Source organism: Tachypleus tridentatus, chromosome 8, assembly GCF_004210375.1.
Source record: "Tachypleus tridentatus isolate NWPU-2018 chromosome 8, ASM421037v1, whole genome shotgun sequence".
Taxonomy (NCBI): Eukaryota; Metazoa; Arthropoda; class Merostomata; order Xiphosura; family Limulidae; genus Tachypleus; species Tachypleus tridentatus.
Genome location: NC_134832.1, coordinates 148,931,481 through 148,958,300, shown reverse-complemented (window position 1 = coordinate 148,958,300; position 26,820 = coordinate 148,931,481). Strand labels below are relative to the sequence as shown.

Sequence of the window (26,820 nt, the reverse complement as noted above, 5' to 3'; positions counted from 1 at the left end):
GGCCTGTAACTTTTTACATACTATGAGCATTATGATTTAACAATATTCACATGGAGGAACCAGAAACATTTAATAAGTTCGAGCAACATGACGTCAATTCACAGTTTAACTAAAATGAAAATGTTCGTAAACAGTTACGTAGGCAAACCTGCAATAACTTATTTATTCTAAAAATAATAAATTTAACTTTAACTTTATAACTATCTAAATCATAATATTTCTATTAAATTTAATTGAATCATTATCATTTTGTAACAACTTAAGGATTCCATTTTATTTGATTTGTCATCATGCTTGATTATTATTTTCATGACACTATTTTCGGTGGAACTTTAGGCAGAGTAGAAGCCGAAATGTCGTCTCTTTTTCATTCAACAAAAAGTTGTAGTCCATTAAAGAGTTGAAACCTAGCATTTTCAATAAATACCAAGAGATGTAGATATTTTGTATTTCACTACCATCATACCATCAATGACGTTTGTAATACTCATTTACCAACGAATAGTGAGACTGACCGTAACATTATAACGCCCCCACGACTGAAAGGACGAGGATGTTTGGTGCGACGGGGATGCGAACCTGCGACCCTCAGATTACAAGTCAAACACCTTAACCCACCTGGCCATGCCGGGCCAGTCTTTGTTTTAAGAAAAAAAAGCACACACATATGTAACTTTATTTAAATAGAAAATGGTTATATTGTTTTTTGACACAGAGTCCATATGATTGAGTGACTTTAATATACTACAATATTTATCAAAATAGTAAAAGAAAAAATCATTATTTGATAACAAATAAGAGTAAAATAATAAATAATTAGAGCTGGAAAAACGATAACAACAGAGAATACTGCAAAAAACACCAGACTATTTTATTATTTGCCCCTCCTAAAATCGATGAGCGCGTCATCTATGGTGAAATAAAATGCTAGAGGACACATTAAGGTGTTTAGTGATGATGGTGCTATACCTGGAGTGGTATTAAAATATATTAATTCGTAATAAAACCATCTCTAGTTGTAATATACAAGGCGTGACTGTTTACAGTTGTGACGTTAAACGAAATTTTGTTTGGTTATAGTATAATAGGACAACTACTACCAGGAAAAAAAAAAAACATGTTGCGAGTTTCAACGATGTCAGCTGTTAACCAAATGAAAACAAATTCGGTAAGTTGGATAGCAATAAAAAGATAATTTAAAATATGATCATAACTCATTCTATTTTTAAGAGAGTTTTTTTAACGAAACGTTACAGGTCACATAAACTGATAACTATTACAGGTGATGAACGTTTGTACTACATTTTTCAGTATGTTTTGAGTTAAAATTAAACCAAAGGCAGTGGAGTTGAAATGAAGAAGTAACTTAAATTTCAACGCCATAATGTTGCTAATTTTTATTTTTAATATTATTATTCTTGTTACTTGGTAATAACGTTGTTGTTAGTGTTTTATAATATGTTTTTTGTTATATTCAACTGTGTAACTTATAATGTAGTGTGCTTGCTTTGTTATTATCCACAAAGGCTATCTGTGCTCTGCCCACCACGGGTATTGAAACCCAGTTTTTAGAAGTATAAGTATGCAGATATATCACTGTGACACCTGGGGCCACAGTGTAAGTGTAATTGTAAAATTGATTTTACTTGAATCAATGAATAACTGTCATTACTATTATTACTATGTACTTGTGATTAATTTGATATATATATTAATAATTCAATGAAATTGATACTTCAAGTAATAAAATTTATAAAAACTAACATACAGATAGTTAAGAAGAATTTTAATGTACTTAAGTTATATAAAAGGCTTCAGTAAGAGTACCACTACTTTGTTGAGGATGTTTTTAGGGATGGAAAGGCTTTTGTACAGCAAAGATAAAATATTAAGAACTTGTAGATTACCTGGATAAAACAATGGTAAGAGATATCCAAGAAATTGATAAGATAAAATTGGTCTATGATTTCTTTAAGCTGAATCCTAAATTCAGTAGAAAAACTGAACACAGGTTTAAGACTTTTAAAAGAAACTCTAGGTTCCAGTTAATACAATTTTAATTTTTCCATTAGATTGATTAGTATACGAGTTGCCAGAGAGAACAGTGGAGGACAGCACTTTTAGAGGACAGTGGATAAATTATTGCAAAATGATGGGTGGTTTTAAACCTTTTCATTTTACTTTTCTTCAGGGTTGAACACAGAAGGGCAGCCTTGAAGGACCAAATGGTCTCTTTTTGTCCATATGGTTAATTTAAATGGAAAATCATATCATAATTATATGCGACTGTGATATAAACGTTACATAAGCTTTATCTCTGAGACATTTAAAAATTATCTACATGTACCTCTCAGTCAAACAGAACCTTTGAAACTAACATCCATTTATTTTTAAAACAGTTTCCTATCACAGGTCTGTAGTCTATAGGTTATGGTAACAGACTACTCACCATTATCACATCAATACAAAGATGATTGAAGTAACTGAATAATCCATATATCTTTATAAACAAAGGACCAGAAATACTCCTAGGGAAAAGTGTTTGATTTTTTTTAATGCATGGTCCATTCACTTTCAGGAACTATGATTGTATTATATCGAACTTTATTATACTATCATTCTAATTTCTACAGTCAGATTCACTGTATTATTGTGTAAGGATGATAATGTGTTTTTGTTTTATTCTGGTATCAGAATCACACATTTTCTGTGACATGGATTTGAGGGGGAAACTGCTAAAATGCATGCAAGTCTCAAATCTCGTCCACTTATCTACGTGAATACATCAAAGATGGATGTTTAAGAAAACAACAAAAACTGAAGATGTTTTATGGTTTAGTGTTGGTGTTTTGTTGCATTATTAATCCACTGCCTTGACCACTCATACTTGTAATACTGTATTAATCCACTGCCTTGACTACTCATACATTTAATATAGTGTAAATACATTATTATAATTAAATGCATGTAATACAATCTTGGCCCATTGTCCCAATCATACGTGTAGTACTGTATCATTCTATTATCCTAATAATAATATTGCATAATACATCATCTGTTCATTGTCCTAATAAAATACACGTAATAGTTCTCCATTGCCCTAATAAAATACTACTCTATGGTATCATTACATTGAATTAATCAAACACATCTATACAGTGTTCATTACAGTTGAGAAAATAGTGTAAATTTCTGGTTAATTTATCATTGGGTACATTAATTGATTTATGTTCAATTAATCACTTATTTCCACCTAAAACCTGGATAGTTGAGTAATTGAAAATAGTAATTGTCTGAAACAGTATTTTTTGTTAATTAATTATTTTTGCGATTTGTAACACTAAGTGATTAAGCTGAATGACCTTGAATGAGCTCAAAACAATAATGAGAAATCATAAGGACAATATTAGATTACTTTAAAAGTAATCATAAGGACAATATTACATTACTTTAAAAGTTGAGATAATTGGAAACAGAAATTTCAGTTAGTTGGTTGTTGTAATTGGCACTAATCAATGTAATTGGTACATATAGGTTATTGATTATATTGATCAGTAGTTAATGACCAAGCTATGGTCATAACTGAGTTGAACTACAAGTTTGACTTGGTGGAAAACAGAGCACTACATCAGGCCAAATTAAAACTTTGAAGAAGAATTTCATGGGAAAAGTTGACCCATTGTTTAGATGATCTGGCCCTGTAATGGCATTAATAGATCATTAGGATATTCTCATTGATGTGTTTATGAAAAGGTCACCCAGTGAGATAATGTGACATCATCTAGGTGTAAGACATCTTTTCAACTTTACTAAGGCAGTTGCTGTTTCAATGTGTTATGATGTGGTATTATTGAGCTGGTTGCAAAAGAAGAAGAAGAACCCTATGGTGGCAGGTGCAGTGATTTTACCTCAGACAGACTGTTCTGCCCATCCATCCACAGATGTACTGCATTGGTATACAATGAAGAGGCAGAGCTATCCCAGTCCTTGCATGGTTTATGTGCTGTACAACCTATACTGATGCTGTCTCTCTGATTATATTATCCTGGAATGGAGAAACAAAGCATATGTTTGCATGTTCACTTTCTAGCCTATATCTTGCAGTGTATCAAAGAAGACAAGGCTAATGGTTTATACTAGTGGTGCAACAAGTACAAAAGAGCCATTAGCAGGTAGTAAATATCACTTCTACAGCTCCTGAATGCTAAAGGAGGTCAAGTTAAATCTGACCACTAACTTAAGTGTTAGCAAAGAAGAACTTGCACCAAAAATATGTGCTGGTAAATTCAGCTCTCTTAGAGTTAAGTAAGTCTTGGTATGTGCCTTGTGAGAGTACAAGAGACAGCGTTCTTAGAGTTAAGTAAGTCTTGGTATGTGCCTTGTGAGAGTACAAGAGACAGCGTTCTTAGAGTTAAGTAAGTCTTGGTATGTGCCTTGTGAGAGTACAAGAGACAGCGTTCTTAGAGTTAAGTAAGTCTTGGTATGTGCCTTGTGAGAGTACAAGAGACAGCGTTCTTAGAGTTAAGTAAGTCTTGGTATGTGCCTTGTGAGAGAAGTACAAGAGACAGCGTTCTTAGAGTTAAGTAAGTCTTGGTATGTGCCTTGTGAGAGTACAAGAGACAGCGTTCTTAGAGTTAAGTAAGTCTTGGTATGTGCCTTGTGAGAGTACAAGAGACAGCGTTCTTAGAGTTAAGTAAGTCTTGGTATGTGCCTTGTGAGAGTACAAGAGACAGCGTTCTTAGAGTTAAGTAAGTCTTGGTATGTGCCTTGTGAGAGTACAAGAGACAGCGTTCTTAGTTGATGTAGAAGTGGCCAGAACAGAGATAAGATCTTGCAATGCTCTAAACAAAACCACTGCTTGAGCCAGTTGGCATTAGCTTCATTCTATAGATAGGAGATAAACTTGTAATATTTTAACTCTTACAGTGTGAAGGGAGTTGGTGGTGGCCTTGATTCTGAACATTGACATTCTTGGAATGAATGTACTTTGGAGCTTTTTGATTACTTGTGCACCAGCAAACTCATATTCCACAGTAAAGGTATCTAGTGTTGATCACAGGAACAGTGGACTGCATAAATGTCTGTAGGATGCATTAACCCCACCTGTACAAGTGGAGTTCAATGGTTTGCTCTGGATAATGCCTAGTATTTTAGTGCTGTATAATATAGTTATAGGTCCCCAAAATAAGTTTATTCCTATACATAAAACAAGGTTACATTGATATAAGCATTTATCTTATCAAAGAGGAGTGAAATCATGGCATTCTTCAATTATGTATGTTTGGTTATTCAGCAGTAAGTTCGGATGATCATCAGCATGGTAAATAAAGTGGAGGTAACTGAGGTTAAACTTGTTATTGTATTGCTAGAGTCGTATCCATCATGGCATATCCAGAAGTAAATATGTGAATACCAGTGACTCTCAGATAATTAGCTGGGAGTTATGCAGACTCTCCAGATTCAACACAGTAATAATGTGGCAGTGACTTGTTAGCAGAATGTGTTGATGTATTATGGGACCATTTGGTCAATTGACCTGAGCTGCAATCACACAATACAATATAGATACAGGTGATTTATCTGATTAAACATCTGCCATACAAGCTTCCCTGAGGCACTGAGAATATGCACTAGGGATGTAGCCAGTGAAGATGTAGAGATTGTAACCTCAAGACAGCTTGTATGGGTATTAGCACTTTAATTAAAATAAAGTATAGAACAACATTTTGACCTTCATAGGTCATTTTCAGGTTAACCTGAACCAAATAGAGGAAGTCGCTTGCTTCATAAGGTTGTGTTGCACTCCTATTGGTGAAGGCTTGTCACATGATGATTTACATGCAAGACACAGTTGAATCATGTTAATCGTGTAGTATGTGGGAGCTCAAAGTTTGTGGCATGCAGAAATTTGTTTTTGCATATAGAGAGCAGTACCTACCAGAAGTACATTTTCAGTACTGGAAAATTTGAACCTTTAGTTCAGGGAAGTGTTAATTTTAGGCCACCCTCGAGATTAAGGTTTTATGCAAAATTATTTGAACCAGTTTATTTTGAAAAGAGAAATTTGTGACAACACTAGGTATGATTTTTGTTAACAGGAAAGCTTATGTGTTCTATGTAATTTCACATTTAGACCTCAGCTCTAAAGAAAGCAAGCCTTGAGCTCAGTCAACAAGTTATCACCATTCACAAAAACGGTAAGATTTATTATAATCTCATGATAGCCATTATAAAGTGGTCATTCTTAAGAACAAGTGGTACTTTTATGTTATGCCCCTGCAAATGGTAAATTTTTGCTACACAAATACAATACTTATTAATATATTTATAGAAATTTATATAATTATTATATAACAGAAAAATTATTTAGATTGAGGGGGCATAATGGAAAAATACCAAACAAAGATACAGAATTTTATATGCAAAAACGGCTCGTTTGGGTTGAGAAAATATTTTACATAGAAGAGCGAACAACGTTTCGACCTTCTTCGGTCATCGTCAGGTTCACAAAGAAAGAGGTAACTGACCGGAAGCTGACCACATGTTTGAAAGGGGTTGTGTAACTGTGTGTCGAAATGTAGAGGGTGGTATTAGATGTTTGAATATATAATTGTATTTATTTTATTATATTAATATAGGTATAAAGGCGTTCCTTTATATTGGTTTATTTTGGGTTTAAGTTGTTGTATAAGTAAGGCTTCTTTAATTTTGCATTTGTTTATGTTTGTTTCTTTATTTAGTATTTGAGTGTTTTCTATGGTTATGTTGTGTTTATTTGACTTGCAGTGTTCGAAAACGTGTGAAGGTGACTTTTTATGTTCTTTGAATCTGGTTTCCATTTTTCTACTTGTTTCTCAATATAGAAGTCGTGGCAGTTATCACATTGTATTTTATAAATAATGTTGGTGTGGTGTTTGTCAGTGTAGTTTTACATAGTATAGACCTCAGTTTTGTGCCTGGTTTTGAATAAATTTGGTATTAACTGGAATGTCATATTTTGTTACTAATTTTGCCAAATGTTGATTATTTGTTTGCTGATGTCAGGAATATATGGTATACAGCAGTATATGGTTTCGTGGTTTTTTGATTCGTGAGCTGTATTTACTTTAGTTGGTGGTTGATTTTGCTTTTTGTCTAGGTGTGTGCGTAAATGTTTTCTACGGTTTGTGGAGGAAACTTATTGATGTTGATGAAGTATTGTTTTATTTTGTCTAATTCATCGTTAATTTTATCTGGTGAGCATAGTTTTATGGCTGTGTTTATTTGGTTTCTTAGTATGTTGAGTTTTTGTTTTGTTTCATATGCTGAGTCCCAAGGAATGTATAGTCCAATATGGGTGATTTTTCGGTGGATTTCTGTTTTGAATTGTGTGTCAGTTCTTGTAATTTTGAGGTTAAGAAATGATATTTGATTGCTTTCTTCCTGTTCACATGTGAAGTTAATGTTGGGATGTATAGAGTTAATGTGATTGAAAAAATTAAGTATGTGTTCTGTAGATTTGAATCCCTAACCGTGTCATCTACATATCTGTACCAGTATAGTGGTGGATGTAATGCTGTGTTAATTGCTTGTGTTTCAACTTGTGTCATAAAAATATTGGCTAGAACTGGTGATACCGGGTTGCCCATGCTTAGGCCATTTGTTTGTATATAGTTTTGGTTGTTGAACATGAAGTTTGTCTTTATCGTGGTGAATTCTATGAGGGTTGCTAACTGGTTACTGGGAATTTCTATAGTTGGGTTAGGGTCTCGGATATAGAGTTCTAAGGCTATCTTGCAGGCTTCAGTGGTTGGAACTTCTGTAAAGAGGGATATAACATCGAAACTGGCCATTAAGGCTTTATGATTAAGTTGATTTAGATTAGACTTGAAATTAAAAGAGTCTTTGATGAATGAGCTGGCTGATGTTACATATTTGGAGAATGCCCATGCTATGTATTTACCAAGATTGTAATTAAACGATTCATATGTGGACATTATTGGTCGTAATGGACAATCTGGTTTATGAGGTTTGGGGATGCCGTATATTTGCGGTGTGCGTGAGTCGGTTTTACATAGGTAGGAATAAAGTGTTTGTGAAGTTGTGTTGGCTTTTTTCATTTGTAGTAGGAATTTGTTCACTTGCGTCTCGTGTGTCTTTGTTGGATTTGTGTGTATTGGTTTAAATTTGTTTGTGTCTGATAAGATGTTATTCATTTTTTGGATGTATTCATTTATGTTCATTATGACTATAGCGTTACCTTTATCTGCTTTTAGAATTTTTATGTTTTTGTCTTGTTTTAGGTTTTTAATGGAATTAATGTCTCTTTTTGTAAGGTTGTTTTTAGTTTTCTGTTTTGTGAAATTATGTTGGTGGTTTTGTGAGAAAATTCTTTGAAAAAATCGTTTAAGATGTTGTTTTTAGGTGTTTCTGGAAAATATAAATTTGTAATTTTACCTGGGAAGTTTGGCTGTTGGAAGTCAATAAAATTATCTAAGTTGTCTTCTCTCTGTTGGTTGTGTTTGGTTGTTTCCTTGTTTTTCTTCTCTGTAGAAAGTATCACAAGTCTCCTGGCTAGGTCTTCTAAACATGTTTTAATTTCTATGGTTGAAATGTACCTAGGTGCTATTGCGAAGTTGAGTCCTTTGTTAAGTAGATGTTTCTCGTCTGTGTTTAATTGACGGTCGAATCTGTTAATTATGAGGTTAGTCAACGGTTTCTTGTTTTGGTGTCTTTTCTGTTGTTTGTATCTTAGTTTTTCTAGTTTTTTGTTGTGGCAGATCTTTTTGTCTCTGTCGTTCTTAGTATTGATTTGGTTTATGTTTCGTTGTATAAGTCCGTAAATCTCTGGTTTAATGCAGCATGCCAGTTGATGGTCTAGGTTCATTTTTTGTTTTTGTAAGTCATGTAGTTCTTTGTATTTTGTGTTTAACATGGCTTTAAGTAGTTTTTTCTGTAAATTTTGGATAATGTTTGTGCATGTATTAAAATTTTTTGAAAGTTTTACCTTTACAAAATTAGGGGTTAGTTGTTTTTTTCTACATTGTTGAATAAAATAAATGTCATTTCTTCTATTAATAATTCGTTGGTTTAAATTTCTTGGTTTCTTAACGATCGTGTGAGCGTGTACTGTTAATAGTGGTGTACGGTATGCTAGTTCAGACATAATGGTAACAGGTAAGTACAAATACACTGAGAAAAACACAAAAAACTTGCACTTCTTGTACAATCGCCGTGATGAAATAATAATCAGTGATGTTGAGTGATACAGTAATACAGAATTTTTATTAATTAATAAATTATTATAAATATTATAATGCATGTGTTCTTTGTGAACCAGATGATGACCAAAGAAAGTCGAAACGTTGTTTGCTCCTCTACGTAAACAATTTTCTCAATCCAAACGAGCTGTTTTTACATATATATTTTTCTCTACAAGTGGGTTTTCTTGACATCACTAATTGTGTAATTAATAGTTTTGCTTATTGATTAATCTATACAAGCAAAAGGAGTAAGAATATTAGGTAGGTGCTACATATCTTAATTTTTTCAACCACTGCACTATTCTGTTGTGACATTAATATCCTATTTTTTATATTGTTTTGGCTCTGAAACTGGTTTTTTGAATTATTCTTAGTTCCAAATAATTAATCTCTTCTGAAAGTGGCCACTTGTGTATTTATGAAAAACATATTTTTTTTGTGAAAATAAATATAATTTTACACAAGTTTTATGGGTATTTCCCACTTGGCAGATGAATTGCTAGTGTTTATTAAATAACAAGATACTGCCACATGATCTGACAATGATACTCACTAAAATATGTTTTACTAATTGGTTTTATGACACACATTATGATTACAATTACAAATGGTTAACTAGCTGGTTAGTAACTTATTTATGTCTATTGTTTTAATAGATTAAACATGCAAAAATATTCAAAAAAGGTGTGTTTGGTGAACAAACAAACTTGCATTGAGAAATATTGTAACCAAAAAAAACCTTTGTATATCTATTAAAGTAAAAGCACCATTAATTTTAAACAAAGAATCAAACAACAAGTTACCTTTATTAAGCCTTAAGCAATTTGTTCATATGATTTCTTTACTTAGTACTGTATTATTATTATTATTATTATTATTATTATTATGAGTGTGTGTTCCTGTGTCCAGATAAGCTACTTTAACCTGACAATGAAAAAACCTTCAAATATTGTACATTAGTTACCTATATATTTAACCTATTAATAAATGACAGTCTAATTCTTGCTTTATTTAATCATATTCAAACTTTAGTTAAGTCATTTCATAACTTTGCTCTATTAGAAAATAATTAAACCACTTGATGTGGTACCATAGAAAGGTTTCAACTAAGACCCATACAAAATCAAAGAGAAAGGCTGAAAAATCTAGAAGTGGATAATAATTTTGAAGTGGTCATACATTTATTGTAAAAATAATGTTTTTCTTTGGGATGGGTAGAAAAAAGTTTTTTAAATGAATAAATACATTGTTTTGTTTAAAATAAGAATTCTGGAGTTGTGCAGAAGTGAAAATAACTCTCTTATTCATTAATTATATTAAACAAGTGTCAGAATGTAACAAAACATGATCCTAAAACATGTTTGATTTTAAATATTTAAAACTCTTAAAAGTGTATGGCAAAAATATATAAAAGATAGAGGAAATCCTACCTTCATGTACAATAATTTAGGTGTGGGTTATTTTGTTTATTCTAAACCTTTGTACATGAAAATGTATCATTCATGCAAAGCAATACTAAAGTGTTTATGTAACAAGCTGAAAATAAAGATTTATAATATTGTCCGTTTCTCTGCACAAATTTTATGCAAGACTACTTACTATACTGAAACTACAGAATTTTATTGATGAAAATAGACATTACTCTGTAATATTTTTAAACAACAAATTTTTATATAGAGTTTATAAACTTTGTCACTATACTTGTTTAATTGTTGGAAATAAAATTATTCTTCATCTAAAATACATATAAAAATATAAATAAATACATATAAAAATCAGTACACGATGTTTGACGAACAATATTAATGTTTGTTGAAACAAACAAAAGAAGTATAAAAGTTATCTATGTATACAACTTTAGTTCAACATATTTCAGACATGATTCATGCATGTTTTAAATTATGCTAAACATTGTTAGGGATCCATACTTTGAAAAACTATTACTCAAAACAAGGGTGATAAATTTATGTTACTTTTGCAATTTTTTACTTATAAGAGCACATAACTTGTAACCTTTTTAATAATAATACCGATTAGAAAGCCTACAAAATCATTGGGTAGCTTAGCTTATAATAAGAGTTATTTCAAATATTATACCTTTATTTGTAGTAATGTGATTAGTCTGAAAGCAAATTGGTTAAAACCAAAAACTTCTAATTTTGTGATGTAACTTAAATAGATATAATTATATTCAGAAAGAAATATCTGTATGTCTAAACCTAAATTCATATTTTAGTTTTTGTGAACAAGGTTTTTGTTTTCACTTGTTTTTTTAAGTTGGCATTTATGTCATTATGATACTTGCATTTTTTGCTTATTATGGATGTTAACAATGTCCTGAATAATACTAACTTTGATAGAAACGAATTTCTAAACTCTAGAGTGCACACAAGCTATTCGCATCTGGAAAAAACTAAGTTGTAAACATTTAACGTTGTAATATTTAATTAGCATTTATATTATTGTGCTGGTTACTGTACAGCTTAATATTGTTTTCCCAGCAAAGAGCACATCTCCACCCTGCAATGTTGACCATATTTGACTTGCAAAAAAATGTGTCTGTATGTCCATTGTTATAAATTGACATTGCTCATTTTTGGCAGAACAATGAGAAATAATATTTTATATATGTCTGCTAAGACTTGTAAAATTCCAATCATTTTTGATTGAGCTATAAAGCTAAAATAGTGTCAGTCCCCATGTTAACAGATAGTTGTTTGTTTGTTTTTATGACCTACTGTAACCTTGACCCCCCAAAAAAAAACAACAAAAAAACTAACCACTTCTAAGATGGGTCATAGTCCAAATTTTCACAAACTTTCATCCAAATCCATTGAGTAAATTTGGAGAAATCTTGCTGTCAAATACACAAAGAAACATACACAGAGGTGACAAGATAACCTCCCTCCACCTTTGATAACAAGGATAATAAACTGAAATTTTCAGCTTTGGATAAAATTATAATTTTGTGTGATTAATACAACTCTTTGTTGTAGTTCTTGCATTTTACTATCATGGAAACAGTAATACATTAATATTTTATTGTATTATTATTATTTTGCAGTAGTGCAGGTGCAAAACTATTGCTCACTTTGTTCGGAGGTAGCGCTGTAGCTGCAGGTGGTGCAGCCGCTTATGCAAAGTACGACCCCAATTTTCGGGTTACATTAGAACAAAATCTGCCATATGCTGAAGAGGTCTTCAAATTCATACCTGACTGGAAGACACCTCCTTACAGGTAATTATATGTGTGTTTGTAAATAACAAAATATGTTTTAAAAATTAGTTGTTTTGTATGAGTAAAAGTGTGAAAAGCTTGCCATACTTAAAAAAGAGAAATAACTTAATTAAAATAAAGTTAATATTTTGTAATGAAAATAATTTACTACAGAATAAAGTTATGTTGTTTTAAGTTATTAGTGTTTGCTTTAACATAAGTTTTAACTTACTATCCATTCAACTTCTAGAGTTCTCAGGTTACAGTCTCTGAAGACTGATAGATCAGGTTTCTACTCTTTTTTTTTTTGCATTTGGATGTTAAATATTAAAATTCTCATCATTTTTTTATGTTTCTAAAGATGATTAAGGCCCAGGTTTCCAATTTATTTCCTTTTGGCTCTAAAAACTGAATGTTCAGTGGTAGCATTAGATTCCCTTTGGTCTCATGAACTTGAGGTGAAGATGGTATGTTCTTCCTACCTCTGCCAGATGGTTGGGTTTTGATTTGATATGATCCTCTTTCCTACCCCACCACTTGGATGTCAGTTACTAGTGGCCTTGGTTTTGGATTGTAGTTGATTTACTTACAGTATGTTCCTAATCCTATCCCCATGTGGATGTTGGTTCTCAATGGCTCGGGTTTTGGATGTAGTTGATTTACTTACAGTATGTTCCTAATCCTATCCCCATGTGGATGTTGGTTCTCAATGGCTTGGGTTTTGGATGTAGTTGATTTATTTACAGTATGTTCCTAATCCTATCCCCATGTGGATGTTGGTTCTCAATGGCTTGGGTTTTGGATGTAATTGATTTACTTACAGTATGTTCCTAATCCTATCCCCATGTGGATGTTGGTTCTCAATGGCTTGGGTTTTAAATGTAATTGATTTACTTACAGTATGTTCCTAATCCTATCCCCATATGGATGTTGGTTCTCAATGGCTTGGGTTTTGGATGCAGTTGATTTACTTACAGTATGTTCCTAATCCTATCCCCATGTGGATGTTGGTTCTCAATGGCTTGGGTGTTGAATGTAGTCAACTTGCTGGTCTGTCACACCCTAGCCATTTGACACCTAGGGGAACATCCTTTTTTTCATTTTCACTCACTTGTATATCTTATGAGATTGAGTTTTAAACATATTACATGGTCCATGTCACTGCTCAGCCATAGTTCTTTCCCATATACACATGCTTTTCTCTCTATCTGCTCCTATATGTGACATCTTTTTATTATGGATAAAGATTGTACCTGCTTCAGAAGTATTGCAGTCTCCCACATCAAATCTTAAAATCTTATTATCTTATCTTAGAGATGGGCCTGGCATGGCCTAGCACGTTAAGGCGTGTGCTTCATAATCTGAGGGTCGCGGGTTCGTGCCCGAGTCGCGCCAAACATGCTCGCTCTCCCAGCCGTGAGGGCGTTATAATGTGATGGTCAATCCCACTTTTCGTTGGTAAAAGAGTAGCCCAAGAGTTGGCGGTGGGTGGTGATGACTAGCTGCCTTCCCTCTAGTCTTACACTGCTAAATTAGGGACGGCTAGCACAGATAGCCCTCAAGTAGCTTTGTGCGAAATTCCAAAACAAACAAACAAACTTATCTTAGAGTGTATCCTTTAGATCCTTTTGAAGAATGGTTCTTTGTTCCCTCACATTGATCTCTCCTCCTATATTATGTGAGATACTAGATGTTTATGTGAGTAGAGGTAATGTACTGTATCAGAATTAAGATTTTCCCATACTGAAAATATATTTCCAATAAGTACTTACCTCCCACAATTTTCTGCCAAAACTTATAGTTTGGTAAAATTTAATAGAGGGAGTCACACATGTTATATTGTCACATGATGATTTGCATGAGAGACTCATTGGAATTGGTCATTTCTAACTGATGAGAGATGAAAAACTTGAGGGATATGTAAAAAAAAATTGTTTACATATAGAGAGCGGCACTAAATAACTAGCTATTTATTTGACATGAGGTAAGTAACTATCAGAAATATATCTTCTGGATAGGAAATTTCTAACTTCTGAACAATGAAAATCACTTCTCCAACATTAACTTTCAAGAAAGAAATTCCTAAATCTAAATACATTATTAGAGTGACTGTAAATTTTCAAAGTAAAATAATTTACCATGGCAACATTTAATTAATGTTTATATCATTGTATTAGCCTAAAATTAATCAATTACAAACTGAGACCTAGACTGGATTTCTGTATACTCCAGTTTTATTGATTTCAGAAACACTCAAAACCCTTTTATAGTACTTAATAGCCCAATGAAATACAAACAATGACATTTGGTGTTTCATTTTAATGATAGTGTGGGAATGTTTAGCTGTTTCTATGAACTTCTGAAAAAATGGAGCAGGAAGGTTGAACCCTCTAGATATGTACCTACTTGCAGACAATTAAATTACATAGTTAATAATTTCTTTAAATAAAATGAATGAGGTGTTTGCCTTCCCTGGACTTTTCCCCAAGATCCACTCCTGCTTATACTACATTAAAGAATAATTCCTCAAAAAAAAATAAGAAAAAGTTCTGATCACCAAGATCTATGCCTTCTTGTATAGTATTAAATAAATACGAGGTCTGTTAAAAAAATACGCGGACTGTTTGAATTGCGCAGTTCCAGTTGGTTCCAGGGGAATCCGCTTGGTGTCGCTAGGTTCGCACAGATCAGCTGATTACGACGCCATTTTCCGATTGCAGATATCTTCATTTATGTATTAGCTACGCGGTTTTAAGTGAAGTGCGATTTTTTGGTTTTCGGATTTCAGAATGAATGACCTGAAGGAGCAACGACTTGCTGTGAAATTTTGTGTTACACTTGGAAAATCTGCGACTGAAACTTTTGCTATGCTTAACACAGCTTACGGTGATGTTGCTATGAAGCGTACGGCATGTTTCAAGTGGCATGAACGTTTTAAGGATGGTCGACAGTCCATTGAAGATGATGAGCGTCCTGGACGTCCTTCCACGCCAACTGACGACCCACACGTCGACAAAATCAACACCCTGGTGCGGGCAAATCGACGTCTGACTGTCAGGAGCTTGCTGAAGAGTGTGGGATATCAGTTGGATCTTGTTATGAGATTTTGACCAAAAATTGAAGATGCACAGCGTTGCTGCGAAATTTGTGCTTCAGAACTCGTGAGTTTTGTCCAAACACTCGATCACTGTTCTTTCCCACCCCTACTCACCTGACCTTGCTCCTTGCGATTTTTCTTGTTCCCCAAACTCAAAACACCCTTGAAAGGAAGAAGATTTGAGACGATTCCCGAGATTAAGGCAAATGCGAAAAAGGGCCGGGAGGCCTTAACAAAAGAAGCGTACCAGGACTGTTTCAACAAGTGGAAACACCGTTGGGATAAGTGTGTGCATTGGGGAGGAGAGTACTTTGAAGGGGTCCCAGACTAAATAAAGTACATTTTGTTTTATGACGTCAGTCCGCGTATTTTTTGAGCAGCCCTCGTAATGTTTGAGAAAGATTGGTGGACAGGGTCCTCCCCTAAACATCTCCTCTTGGTCCATGCTTGTTTATAAAATATTAAACAATATAGTAATTCCTGAAAAAATGAAGAGGGGTTCAAATCTCATGGACTCTTTCCCTAGATCTGCACCTGCTATTTTAACATTAAAGAATTTAATGTTAAACATTTAATACTTAAGTACCGGAGTTAGTGACGGGTGCTACTTTAATACTTAAGTACCGGAGTTAGTGACGGGTGCTACTTTAATACTGAAGTACCGGAGTTAGTGATGGGTGCTACAAGCTAGTTGCTTTCCTGCTAGTCAGCAGTTCAAAAGTAGTGACAATGGCCGATAGCATTAGTAACTATCTAACAATAAAGACGGGGAAAGCAAATTTATTGGCAATTGGAAGTGGTTCAAGACCCTCAAATCATAAGACACCAACACTCTCTTTGTTTAGCTTAACAACTGACAAAAATAGTGCAATGGTTTGTGTATTTTCATGACATTCGATGTCATTGCATAATTTCAATTATTTGTTTGTTGTAAAACTCAAAAACAGTAATTTTTGGTAATTGTTATTTTCATGACGTTAATGGATTATTTTATGAAACACTAATAGATGAAATCTCTTCTCGTATGCAAATGATTAAATCACCCAGCTATAGTTGTAATTGTTGTTTTGTCTTTAAAGATTGAAGATTGAGATCTCTAATTGCCTTTTTTGTCTTGGTAGTCTACATAAGTTTCTACTTGCCTTTATTTTGTAATTATAATTTTTTTCTTTCTAGTGGCTGTAGGTCGATGTTTCTAATTTTCTTTTTTGTTTTTAAGAATTGAAAATCTAGGTTCTGACTGTCTTTTTTTGTTTCTAATATTTGAAGGCCAAGGTTCTGATTGCCTATTTTATCTCAAAAACCAAAAGTCTAGGTTTATAATTATCCTTCTTATTACTAAAGTTTGAGAGTTTGTTTCTAATTCTTTCTTTTCATCTAAAGGTTGAAGGTCCAAATTTTTAAATATGAAAGTTCAAAGTTCCTTTATTCAGATGTTAATTGTCTTTCATAAGATATAACTATTTTTCTATTTTTGAATGATGAAGGCTTCAGCAAAAACCCTTCCATGTTTGAAGTATGAAGTCATTAGGTTTCAATTGTTCCTAATTTCATAAATTTAGTACAAATATCAAAGTAACCATGTGTATTTTCTTAAACATTTGACTTTGGATTTCTGGTAAGCAACATCTGGATTTGTTTTGTATTATTAAATATAAAGTAATACAGTTTATAACTTGAAACCTCTCATATTAATAAGAAAGTTTCTGTTCAAATTCAGTGTCTTTCTGGAAAAATGTATTATGTCATTACATTTATGAATGAGCACAGTTTGTTAATACAATTTCTAGATTATTATTTTCAGTACTTTTGTTACCAATTTACTGTAAAAAAAAAAGTCAAAGCTACTTGTATTTTGTTATTTTTTCACAGTGAGCAAGAAAAATCAGTTAAAGAAGTGAAAGAAAAAGGCCTAGTGACAAAGAAACTGGAAAGAGACAGTGCAAAGGTAAAAATGAAATAATCTATCATTTTACAGTGAAATTGTTTGAAGAATGTCAATTATTCTTCAGAATTTAATGTAGTTAATATCCTAGTTCTCTAGTGATGCATATTTTGTATTTCCAATATGCTATTTTCAGAACAACACTCAAACTATGTTTCTGTGAAAAGCAAAACAAAGTGTCCAACATTAAATGATATGACTCATTTAAGTTTCTCAAATTAACGTTTTCTGATCTTTACTATGTCAGCAGGATGTTACTAATCTTTAGCCTAAAATGTTTTGAAACATTGGACAAATATATACGAGATGGAAAGTGAAGTTAGAAGTCAGTAGATATTCAAAAATGTCTTTGATTTGTTAATGTTAATATATGCAAGCTATATTAAAAAAATGTTTTCTACTAATTTAGAAATTGCTTGTATAAGGTAATCACAGAATGTTTCTTTGGGATGATAATTATGTAATACAGCTTGTAGGGCACTATAATAATGTAAAAAGATGTAAATGTTATGATTAATAATGAGTTAAATATTGTATAAAACATCTCCAGTTGTTTTCACTAACAATTATTGAGTTAAATGCTGTATTGAATGTCTGCAGTGTTTTGCAAATTGTTTGATACAGCATTTAACTCGCTACTTGTTGATGACGACAACTGTAGACGTTTGATATCAGCAAACTTGTGGTTAAAACTTTGTGCTTTCTGTGCACTAGTGCATTTGGACCACAAGTTTGCTAATATCAGAGTTCTTTCTGTGTGCTGGTGCATTTGGACCACAAGTTTGTTGAAGTCAGAATGATCATAGAGTAACTCATACCAGCTCCTACAACTAACTCCTTCAATGTTATCGTTGAAACAGAAAGAAGAAAAAACATTAAAGCCTAATGTGATAAAAGAGCCAGCAGCTGATGAAAAATTAGAAGAAGTTCCTATCTCTAAAACACAATCTAAAGGTATAGTACTTATTGAAACATGTTTTTAATCCTCTCGCAATGGGTCTTCCTATGGTTAGGGATCAAAGGGCATGTCATTACATTTGTAGACTTGCATTCAGTTTTTACTGACGTACTATTTTATAAATGTACATCAGTAAGTTTGGTAGCACGTTGTAGATTATAATTCAAGTTTCAGTATTATAGATTAATTTCTTGATTTAAATATCAAAATAAAATCCTAAATCTATTTTTGTGTCATGTTGAATACAGCTTTAGTTCAAATTAGATGTTTCTGATGTCCAAGTACAAAGTCTGTAGTTCATTACAAATTAGATATCCAAATTACCAAAACTGATAAGCTAAAATATAAAATAAGAACCTCCTATCTTTTCTATTTGCTAACACATTGCTACATTTACTGAATGAAAGACAGTGGCCCTGCACACCTCTTTCCATTTTTGGAAATCCTTGCTTACGTACACCTACTTCTGTGTGAATAATCAATTGAAGGCTCAGAATAACCTTCAAGTGGGTTTCTCAATCTCTAGAAGGTAGGAATTCCCATAAACGATTTCTTTGTCTTGAATTACCAAATTAGGTGGTAAGTGAAAATGTCTGAAAAACAATATATTTGTTTTTAGTCGAATACAGTTTAGATAGTAAATCTAATAAATTACAGTAGGATTCTGCAATATTGATTTACTAACATATAATATTTGGTTCTTTCAAAATGAAATAAAATCTAAAAAAATTTCTTTTTACATTCTCCATATGTGAAATTTGACAAAACCTGGCATATTTTGACAAGTTGGAAAATAATTTTAAAGTTTGTAAGTAGAAAAAAATTGTTTTCTATATTTCTTTATTTGCTGAAAAATAACTGAAATTTGAAAAGTTATTTGTGACCAGTAATAATGCATATGCAATGTATTAAAATCAAAATGTTATAGGCTCACTAGAAATGGAATAAACTGAAGACAGGTCACTTAGTGAAGACCAGTTTTATACTATAAGATATGTTAATATCACTGCACGTGCACCACTTCATTGGAACTTCTGTAATGTCAATTAGGTACAGCTGAAAGTTTAATGAAATGAAAAACACACACACACAAATGTACAATATATATTTTTATGATTGTTGTGAGATCAAACCTGTACAATAGTGAAAGTAACAGATAAAATTTTAATTTTCTCTTTAAAAACTATCTAATAATTATCTGGAAGTTATAAAGATTTTGAATGTGAAGTTTGATATTTTTCTGATGTATAAAAGTATTTTTAATCTTAAAATCAAAATTACTTTGCACATTGAACAGTCAATGTTTGAAAGGAAAAAAATACTTCAAGCAAATTGTTACTTATGAAATCTTAACCTCTATAACCAAATCTGATGTTTTATGTACTAGAGTTTTTTGTAAGTTTTACTTCTTGTATTAAACGTTGTAGTTTGGAAACTACAGGCACAAAATGGTTACCAACTCAGTTCCTTGGACCAAGCACATAGTGAGAGAGGTAATAGGTGTTTCATAAAGTTATTATAGTGGTCAGTCATAGGTAATCAATTCAGTTCAAAATCATGTCCATTATTGGATATTTTCAGTTCATATCCAGGAATGAACATTAACTGTATAAAAAAGAACTTTGTATATTTTAAAAGTTATTATTTATTATTAATTTAATATTATGTTATTATTAATATTATTATTTGTATTATTAATTTAATATTATATTGTTATTAAGTTATTATTTCATTGAAATATAACTTTATTAACTTTTACTCTATGTAGTTGGTTTCGGAAATATTTCATGTTTCTCACTGTAAGATGTACAAGGAGCTGTCAAAAGTTAATTATATTTGCTGAGGAAGACAGGCAAGATAAAGCTGCTTAAACATTAGACTCATTATATATTGTAAATCATTATTTTTACCATGATAAAGAATTATCTGCTAAGAAGAGAACAGATGACAAGAAAACTCAAGAGAAGGTTTTAAAAGAAGTAGAAGCTGTGTCTCTGAACAGAGGTAAGAAATTGGTCACTGCCAAGAAACTTCCTAAATTTGATGTGTATTTTTGTATATTTCAACTGGTACTATTTTCTGCATACAGTTCAAACCAATTTCTGTATGAGACCAGCTAAGAATAAAGTAATTTAGTAAAATAAATGTTTTTAAAACATATAATCACAATATTGTAAAAATTATTTACACTTGCATTGTGGTTTAAGGCTTATGGGAAAACTGTTACAGAAACAACATGTCTGAGCTTTCAAAATAAAAAAATATTTGGTTTTATTGGGGAATTTTATATTAATTGTACATTTTTCTATACCAGTCAAACTCTATATAAATGAGGCCTGACATGGTTAGGTTGTCAGAGTGCTCAACCTTTTAATCTGAGGGTCGCGAGTTGAAATCCTTGTCACACTAAGCATGCAAATGCATGATCTTTCAATCATGGAGTGTTGTTATGTGATGGTCAGTCTAAGAATTGGTGGTGGGTGGTGACTGCTAGTGCAAATAGTCATGGTGTAGCTTTGCATAAAATTAAAAAAACAAATCATGAATATTGCTTCATCTTTAAGATATGTCTTCTAAAAACCTGATATATGTGAACAGTTTTATGTAAATGTAGAAAAAACATTAAAAAAGTAACTGCAAAGGTTAAAGTTATTATTAACCAATGAGTTATGTATTTGACATACACTTTATGCTTATATAGTGTTGGAAAATACATTCTGAAAGATTTTTTGAAAATAAAAGCAGATTACAAATATTAATTGTTTTCTTTCTTTATACTAAAATTTATGACATCATATTTGCTCTGTTATAGTATTAAATGCACTTATTAACCCATTCACTGCAGCTAGGATGTATATTTTCCAGTGTTCCTAACTCCTTACACTATAATTGGGCCAAATGTTTTCCACTGTTGATCCTTTTTATACCTTTCTCTGCTGGGTTTGTGTTAATCATCTTGACCAGATGAGGAGCTACCATCATTTTGTCTTATTGCCTCTTCATCATCAAGCATTTGAACACCACTAGACTTACCTTCACTATCGCCCAAGCTATCTGAGTCACTTGCATCAAGTATACTTACATATTAATTAGGGTTAATACTCGCTGCTGTAATGATGCACAGTTGTCGTACATTCTACTAAGATATCTTGTTGGTTACTGAAGGGCTGAGGAGATAACAGTGAAGGAAACCATATGTCAACATTGGGTGGAATGTCAATACCTTCCAAATTAGTTTATTCCCACATGTGTGATGAGATGATAGCACTGGAAAATATACATCCTAGATGCAGTGAAAAGGGTAAGAGCTTGGCTTTTCTTTGAATTTCAGGAAGAATTTTAGGATTTAAAAGATAATCAATTTTTTCGATAATAATCTCACAGCAAGAAAACATAAGATTTTCTATTACTTCAAATTAAATGTCACATTTTAGCTTTGTAAGTCTGTAAGGTACTAATGAGCCACTGGAGGACACTTAGCAAAATAAAGCAACACATTTACTTTAGGAGTTAAGAAATGTAATGCAAAGTAATGTGATGTAATGAAATGAGATATTTTATGATTCTTTTTGTGCAGCACTAGAAGAGCAAATTGTGAGCAAGCAGGAGTCTCTGGAGAGATTAGCCCAAGATGTTGTTGCTGCCCAGGTACAAGCTGTTGAAGCTGTAAAGCAACATACAAAGAAACTTTATAAAGCTTTAGATGAACTTTCTGTAAGTTATAGATAGATTGTTTCATTTAGTATGTTAAGAGCTTTTAACATGTATTATTACATATGTATTTAACATTGGTTAAATAGTAGTTTTCAAATTGTAGATGTTACATGTTGTTTGTTCTTGAACAGATAGTTAGAAAGATAGTAGGCTAAGAAGTGAATAAATGTTTCATTCTTGAAAAAAGTATTACATAAATGGAGGTATAACAGTTTGAAAAATATAACTACATTTAGTTTCAAATTGAATTAAACAAAAAAACAAATAAGTTGTCAATATTTTCCTATATGTCATGAAACTGTATAAAGTTACGAAATACATTTACTTTTGTAATGACCCCAATGATACAGCAGTGTGTCTGCGGACTTACAACACTAGAACTTGGGCTTAGATACTCATGGTGGGCACAGCACAGATAGCTTGTTGTGTAGCTTTGTGCTAAACATCAAACAAACAAACAATACTTTCATTATCGTTATCTAATAAAGTCGCATAGTGCATTTACGTTCAAAATCATTATTCAGTAAAGTCAATGTAGTGCATTTACATTCAGAATCGTTATCCAGTAAAGTCATGAAGTGCATTTACATTCAGAATCGTTATCCAGTAAAGTTGTGAAGTGCATTTACATTCAGAATCGTTATCCAGTAAAGTCATGAAGTGCATTTACATTCAAAATCATTATCCAGTAAAGTCACGTAGTGCATTTACATTCAGAATCATTATCCAGTAAAGTCATGTAGTGCATTTACATTCAGAATCATTATCCAGTAAAGTCATGTAGTGCATTTACGTTCAAAATCATTATCCAGTAAAGTCGCATAGTGCATTTATGTTCAAAATCGTTATCCAGTAAAGTCGCATAGTGCATTTATGTTCAAAATCGTTATCCAGTAAAGTCGCATAGTTCCTTTATGTTCAAAATCGTTATCCAGTAAAGTCGCATAGTGCATTTATGTTCAAAATCGTTATCCAGTAAAGTCGCATAGTGTATTTACATTAAAAATCATGATCCAATAGAGTTGTGTAATGCATTTACCTTTGAAACAGAATGTAATAAATTTGTGCAGTATACCCCTGAATGATTATGTAATAAAATATACAAAATCAAGAAGTTGGATAGAAAATATATCACAGCTCATCAAATCTTTCAGGATGCTGAAGACAAGAGTATGTGGGTTGAAATTAATGCTGCTAGTGAAGCAAGGGATAAAGCATTGAATAATGCTTCCACCACTGCAGCCAATATCAAGTAAGAAGAAAATTAAAATGGGTTTTTTGTGTTTAAGATTATTTAATATTTGTACCATGAAATGGAATGACTATCAAGTGAAATACTATACAATATGTGGCAACAGTTCTGAGAAACGTTTTTCCAGATGCAGTTACCATCTACTGTGTAGCTTTCAATCGTTATTCATAAATGTATTGGATCATCCATTCATCCACACACGTGGAGTAGTTACTGTCTGTACATGATAGATAGAATGGTTGCTTCCTGTATGTGAAACAGAATAGGGTGATTAAAAATTTGTTTGCTTTTTCCATACCCATATTTAACATCTACATGTGTCAATCCTATTTGATATGGTTTTGATGTAATTTTTTGAATAAATTAGTTGCTACCTACAGTGGTAACAAAGAACTTAATAAAATAGACTGAAGTAAAAATGCATTGTAAATGGTAGTGTGATTTTGCTTATCAAATAATTGTAATATTCAATGCTCAAAGTTGGATAATAGGCATTGTATATAGTGTTTCTATTCTACCCATTCTTGAGGTGATAGTATCTCTAGTTAAGTATTTATCCAAACTTAAAACCACTTCAACATTATATCTTAAAGGGTCAACTTTGTGAACATATTCTTTGACTAAGGTTTAGTATTACATAGAGTTTAGGTGTTATTTGATTAAATAATATAGCTTACTATGACTTCATGATTGAACAGTAACTGAAATGGGATAACTCTTCAACAGCTATAGTGTAAAAAGTAAAAAAGAAAATTAATATTTGTCTTGAAAGAATATTTTAAAATGTAACTAATTCTTGTTCTTTTTATATCACTCGGTGTTATTAAATTTCATGTATCATATTAACTGATTTAGCTGTATTTGTTACTGGAGTCATAATCTGTGAAAACAGTTTTCTTGTTCTAGAGCTAACATTGAAGAACTCAAGGCAATAGTGGCAGATGGACGAGCAGATATGTTGACAGCACAGAACTCATCACTCCTACAAGCTGAAGAGGCAATAAGTAGAGTTCTTTATCAGATTCAGACTGCAGAAACTGAGGTAAGAAATCAGTTTTACAGAGTAATTTTCAGGATTTGTGGTATATCCAGGTGAAACTGAATTTGGTTTCAAGCTATGTTGGATAGGTTTGCTTGAGAATGGGAGATTTACTCATGATGCTGATCACATATTAGTAACAACTCTTTTACCCACTGAGTTCATGTAAAATTAAATAATGAGACAGGACACAAAACAAAATTAAAAATTTACAGATTTCATTAAATTCTAAATGCAAGTACACTGTAAGTGTCTGCTTTAGAATATGATGGACTGTTGATTTTCCTAGATTTAAAAAAAAAGCATATGGTACCTGTACATATACAGACCAAAGAATAAATTCAAAATAAATATTATGGTATTATAAGGAGGTAGAAATGTGTTTTATATGTTCAAATACCACACTAATGTTTTAATGTAATGATGGGTACTAAGTAATACAATATTCTCCTCTCCTGTTTGCATTGTGCCCAAGTTCTGTTATCTGTTTACAATATTCTCCTCTCCTGTTTGCATTGTGCCCAAGTTCTGTTATCTGTTTACAATATTCTCCTCTCCTGTTTGCATTGTGCCCAAGTTCTGTTATCTGTTTACAATATTCTCCTCTCCTGTTTGCATTGTGCCCAAGTTCTGTTATCTGTTTATATATGGTGAGTTTTGTGTGGCCATTTGAGCAACCCAAAAACACAAGTCTGTGGAAGATGTCCATAAAGTATTTGGTGTAAATTCCCATTTGTAACTGTCTTACAGAGGAATTTAATTATTAACTTGGATGCCCTTTCTTGAGGGAGCCATATGTTACCATCATATCTTGCTGTCATCTAGTCTGTACATGAAGTATATCTTCTTATAAGGTAGTGGTGATTACATGTTAGTATGGTCATTAGAAGAATTTGTCTTAAGTTTTCACAAATTTGGACATTTAACTTTAAATACCATTGTAACTTTAACATATAAATACTTTAAATCTCTTGATAAAACTTCCAAATAGTATTACCATTTTTGATAATAAATCACTTTGACTTTTGTAACCAAGTAAGTTGACACATGCTTCATCCAGTTTGACAACAAATTTCTATTTGTTCCTTTCCATACACAGGTTTGTACAATTTGTTTCATTGAGCCATGACTGTTTCACACCTTAATCCATATGAAGTATGTTATTTGCACTTCCAAGAGAATCTTCTAGTTTAGTTGTAATGGATCCTGTGTTCTTGGGTTACATACAGTGACAACTGTTTAACATTCTTCAGTACTTCCACTTATTGGCCAATGATTTGTGGAGAAGAAAGATCAAATTGATTTCATTCATTACAAAAAATTATAAGGAATATGGAAAGAAAATCTACAGTCATCTTTTTATAATGGTTTTTAGGCCTGTTGATTTTCCAATTTTTGCCTGTTTTTGATGTTGAAACAGTAACTTTAAATGTATTATGCATATAATGTGTGTGTGTGTGTACACAAATGGTTTCATAGAATTTTTTTTCTAGCTGTCCAGCTAAATGATAATTTATGGCAGCAAATGAAAAGTCTGCTGTGGATTAACGTAAGAGTGATAAAAGATAGATTTGGAAAAAATGGTATTTTTTACACCCTTCTGATTTCAAACTGTAATGGACAAAACAAAACTGCAGCTATATTTGTAGAAAATATTAATTTTAGGCTTTCTGTAACAATAATTGTTTCTAAGAAACAAAACTCGTCCTTTCAAGTTTACTGTACAAAGTACTATAATGATCAATTGTCACTAACATTTAAGATGGATTTCTGCCAGTTAAGCTGAGCATAAGACTTACTGAAATAACCTTTGTTTATAAAATGCAGTTCTTCCCAGTCCAGTTTAGTACAAGATATATTGTGATCACATTTTATTTATAAACTTCATATTTTACCTAATCAAATTTAGTGTAAGATGTATTTTGATGACATTTGTGTTTTATACGTCTAGTATCCAAACTTTAGAACCTAATCCCAAGTACTTGCCTCAACCCAAACATCATACATTTCTCAAGCTGAACCTTTGTTTGCAGGGAGGACATTAATAAGAGAATGTTGAGCTGAGAGACAAACATATTATTTGTAATTGTTCCAGCAAAGTGTGAAAAAAGGTAGCCTCTCATATTTTCATTTTAGCATGTAATTGAATATTTTGATGATTTATTTAATTTTTCAGGTGGCCAAAGCATTAGGAGAATCAAAAGTTGTTAATGAATACAAAGACATTATTGAAAAAGGCAAGGAACAGTTTAAGAAGGAACTAGAGGCCATCCTTCCTGATGTGAAACTAGGTAAAGAATACACTACTGTTTGTGTAAAACTAGTTGAAAGGGCCCTTATTATGAATATAAAACTG

General features: G+C 32.2%; 1 protein-coding gene across 4 annotated transcripts in view; it reads left to right on the top strand.

Moving 5' to 3' along the window:
* The first annotated feature begins 888 nt into the window (after nt 1-888).
* Nucleotides 889-26,820, top strand: part of LOC143223739 (MICOS complex subunit MIC60-1-like) — a 36,677-nt gene continuing 10,745 nt past the window's right edge. Inside the window, exons 1-10 of one of the 4 annotated variants that reach the window (XM_076452109.1) lie at nt 889-1,168; nt 6,134-6,197; nt 12,307-12,480; nt 17,429-17,504; nt 18,362-18,455; nt 20,380-20,463; nt 22,037-22,173; nt 23,328-23,425; nt 24,332-24,467; nt 26,641-26,755. In XM_076452109.1, coding sequence (XP_076308224.1) covers nt 23,346-23,425; nt 24,332-24,467; nt 26,641-26,755 — 331 coding nt within the window. In that variant the 5' untranslated portion in view covers nt 889-1,168; nt 6,134-6,197; nt 12,307-12,480; ... (3 more) ...; nt 22,037-22,173; nt 23,328-23,345. Of the gene's footprint in view, nt 1,169-6,133; nt 6,198-12,306; nt 12,481-17,428; nt 17,505-18,361; nt 18,456-19,886; nt 19,953-20,379; nt 20,464-22,036; nt 22,174-23,327; nt 23,426-24,317; nt 24,468-26,640; nt 26,756-26,820 lie in introns of those variants that run through there. The other 3 variants (XM_076452110.1, XM_076452108.1, XM_076452111.1) reach the window with 3 other exon arrangements.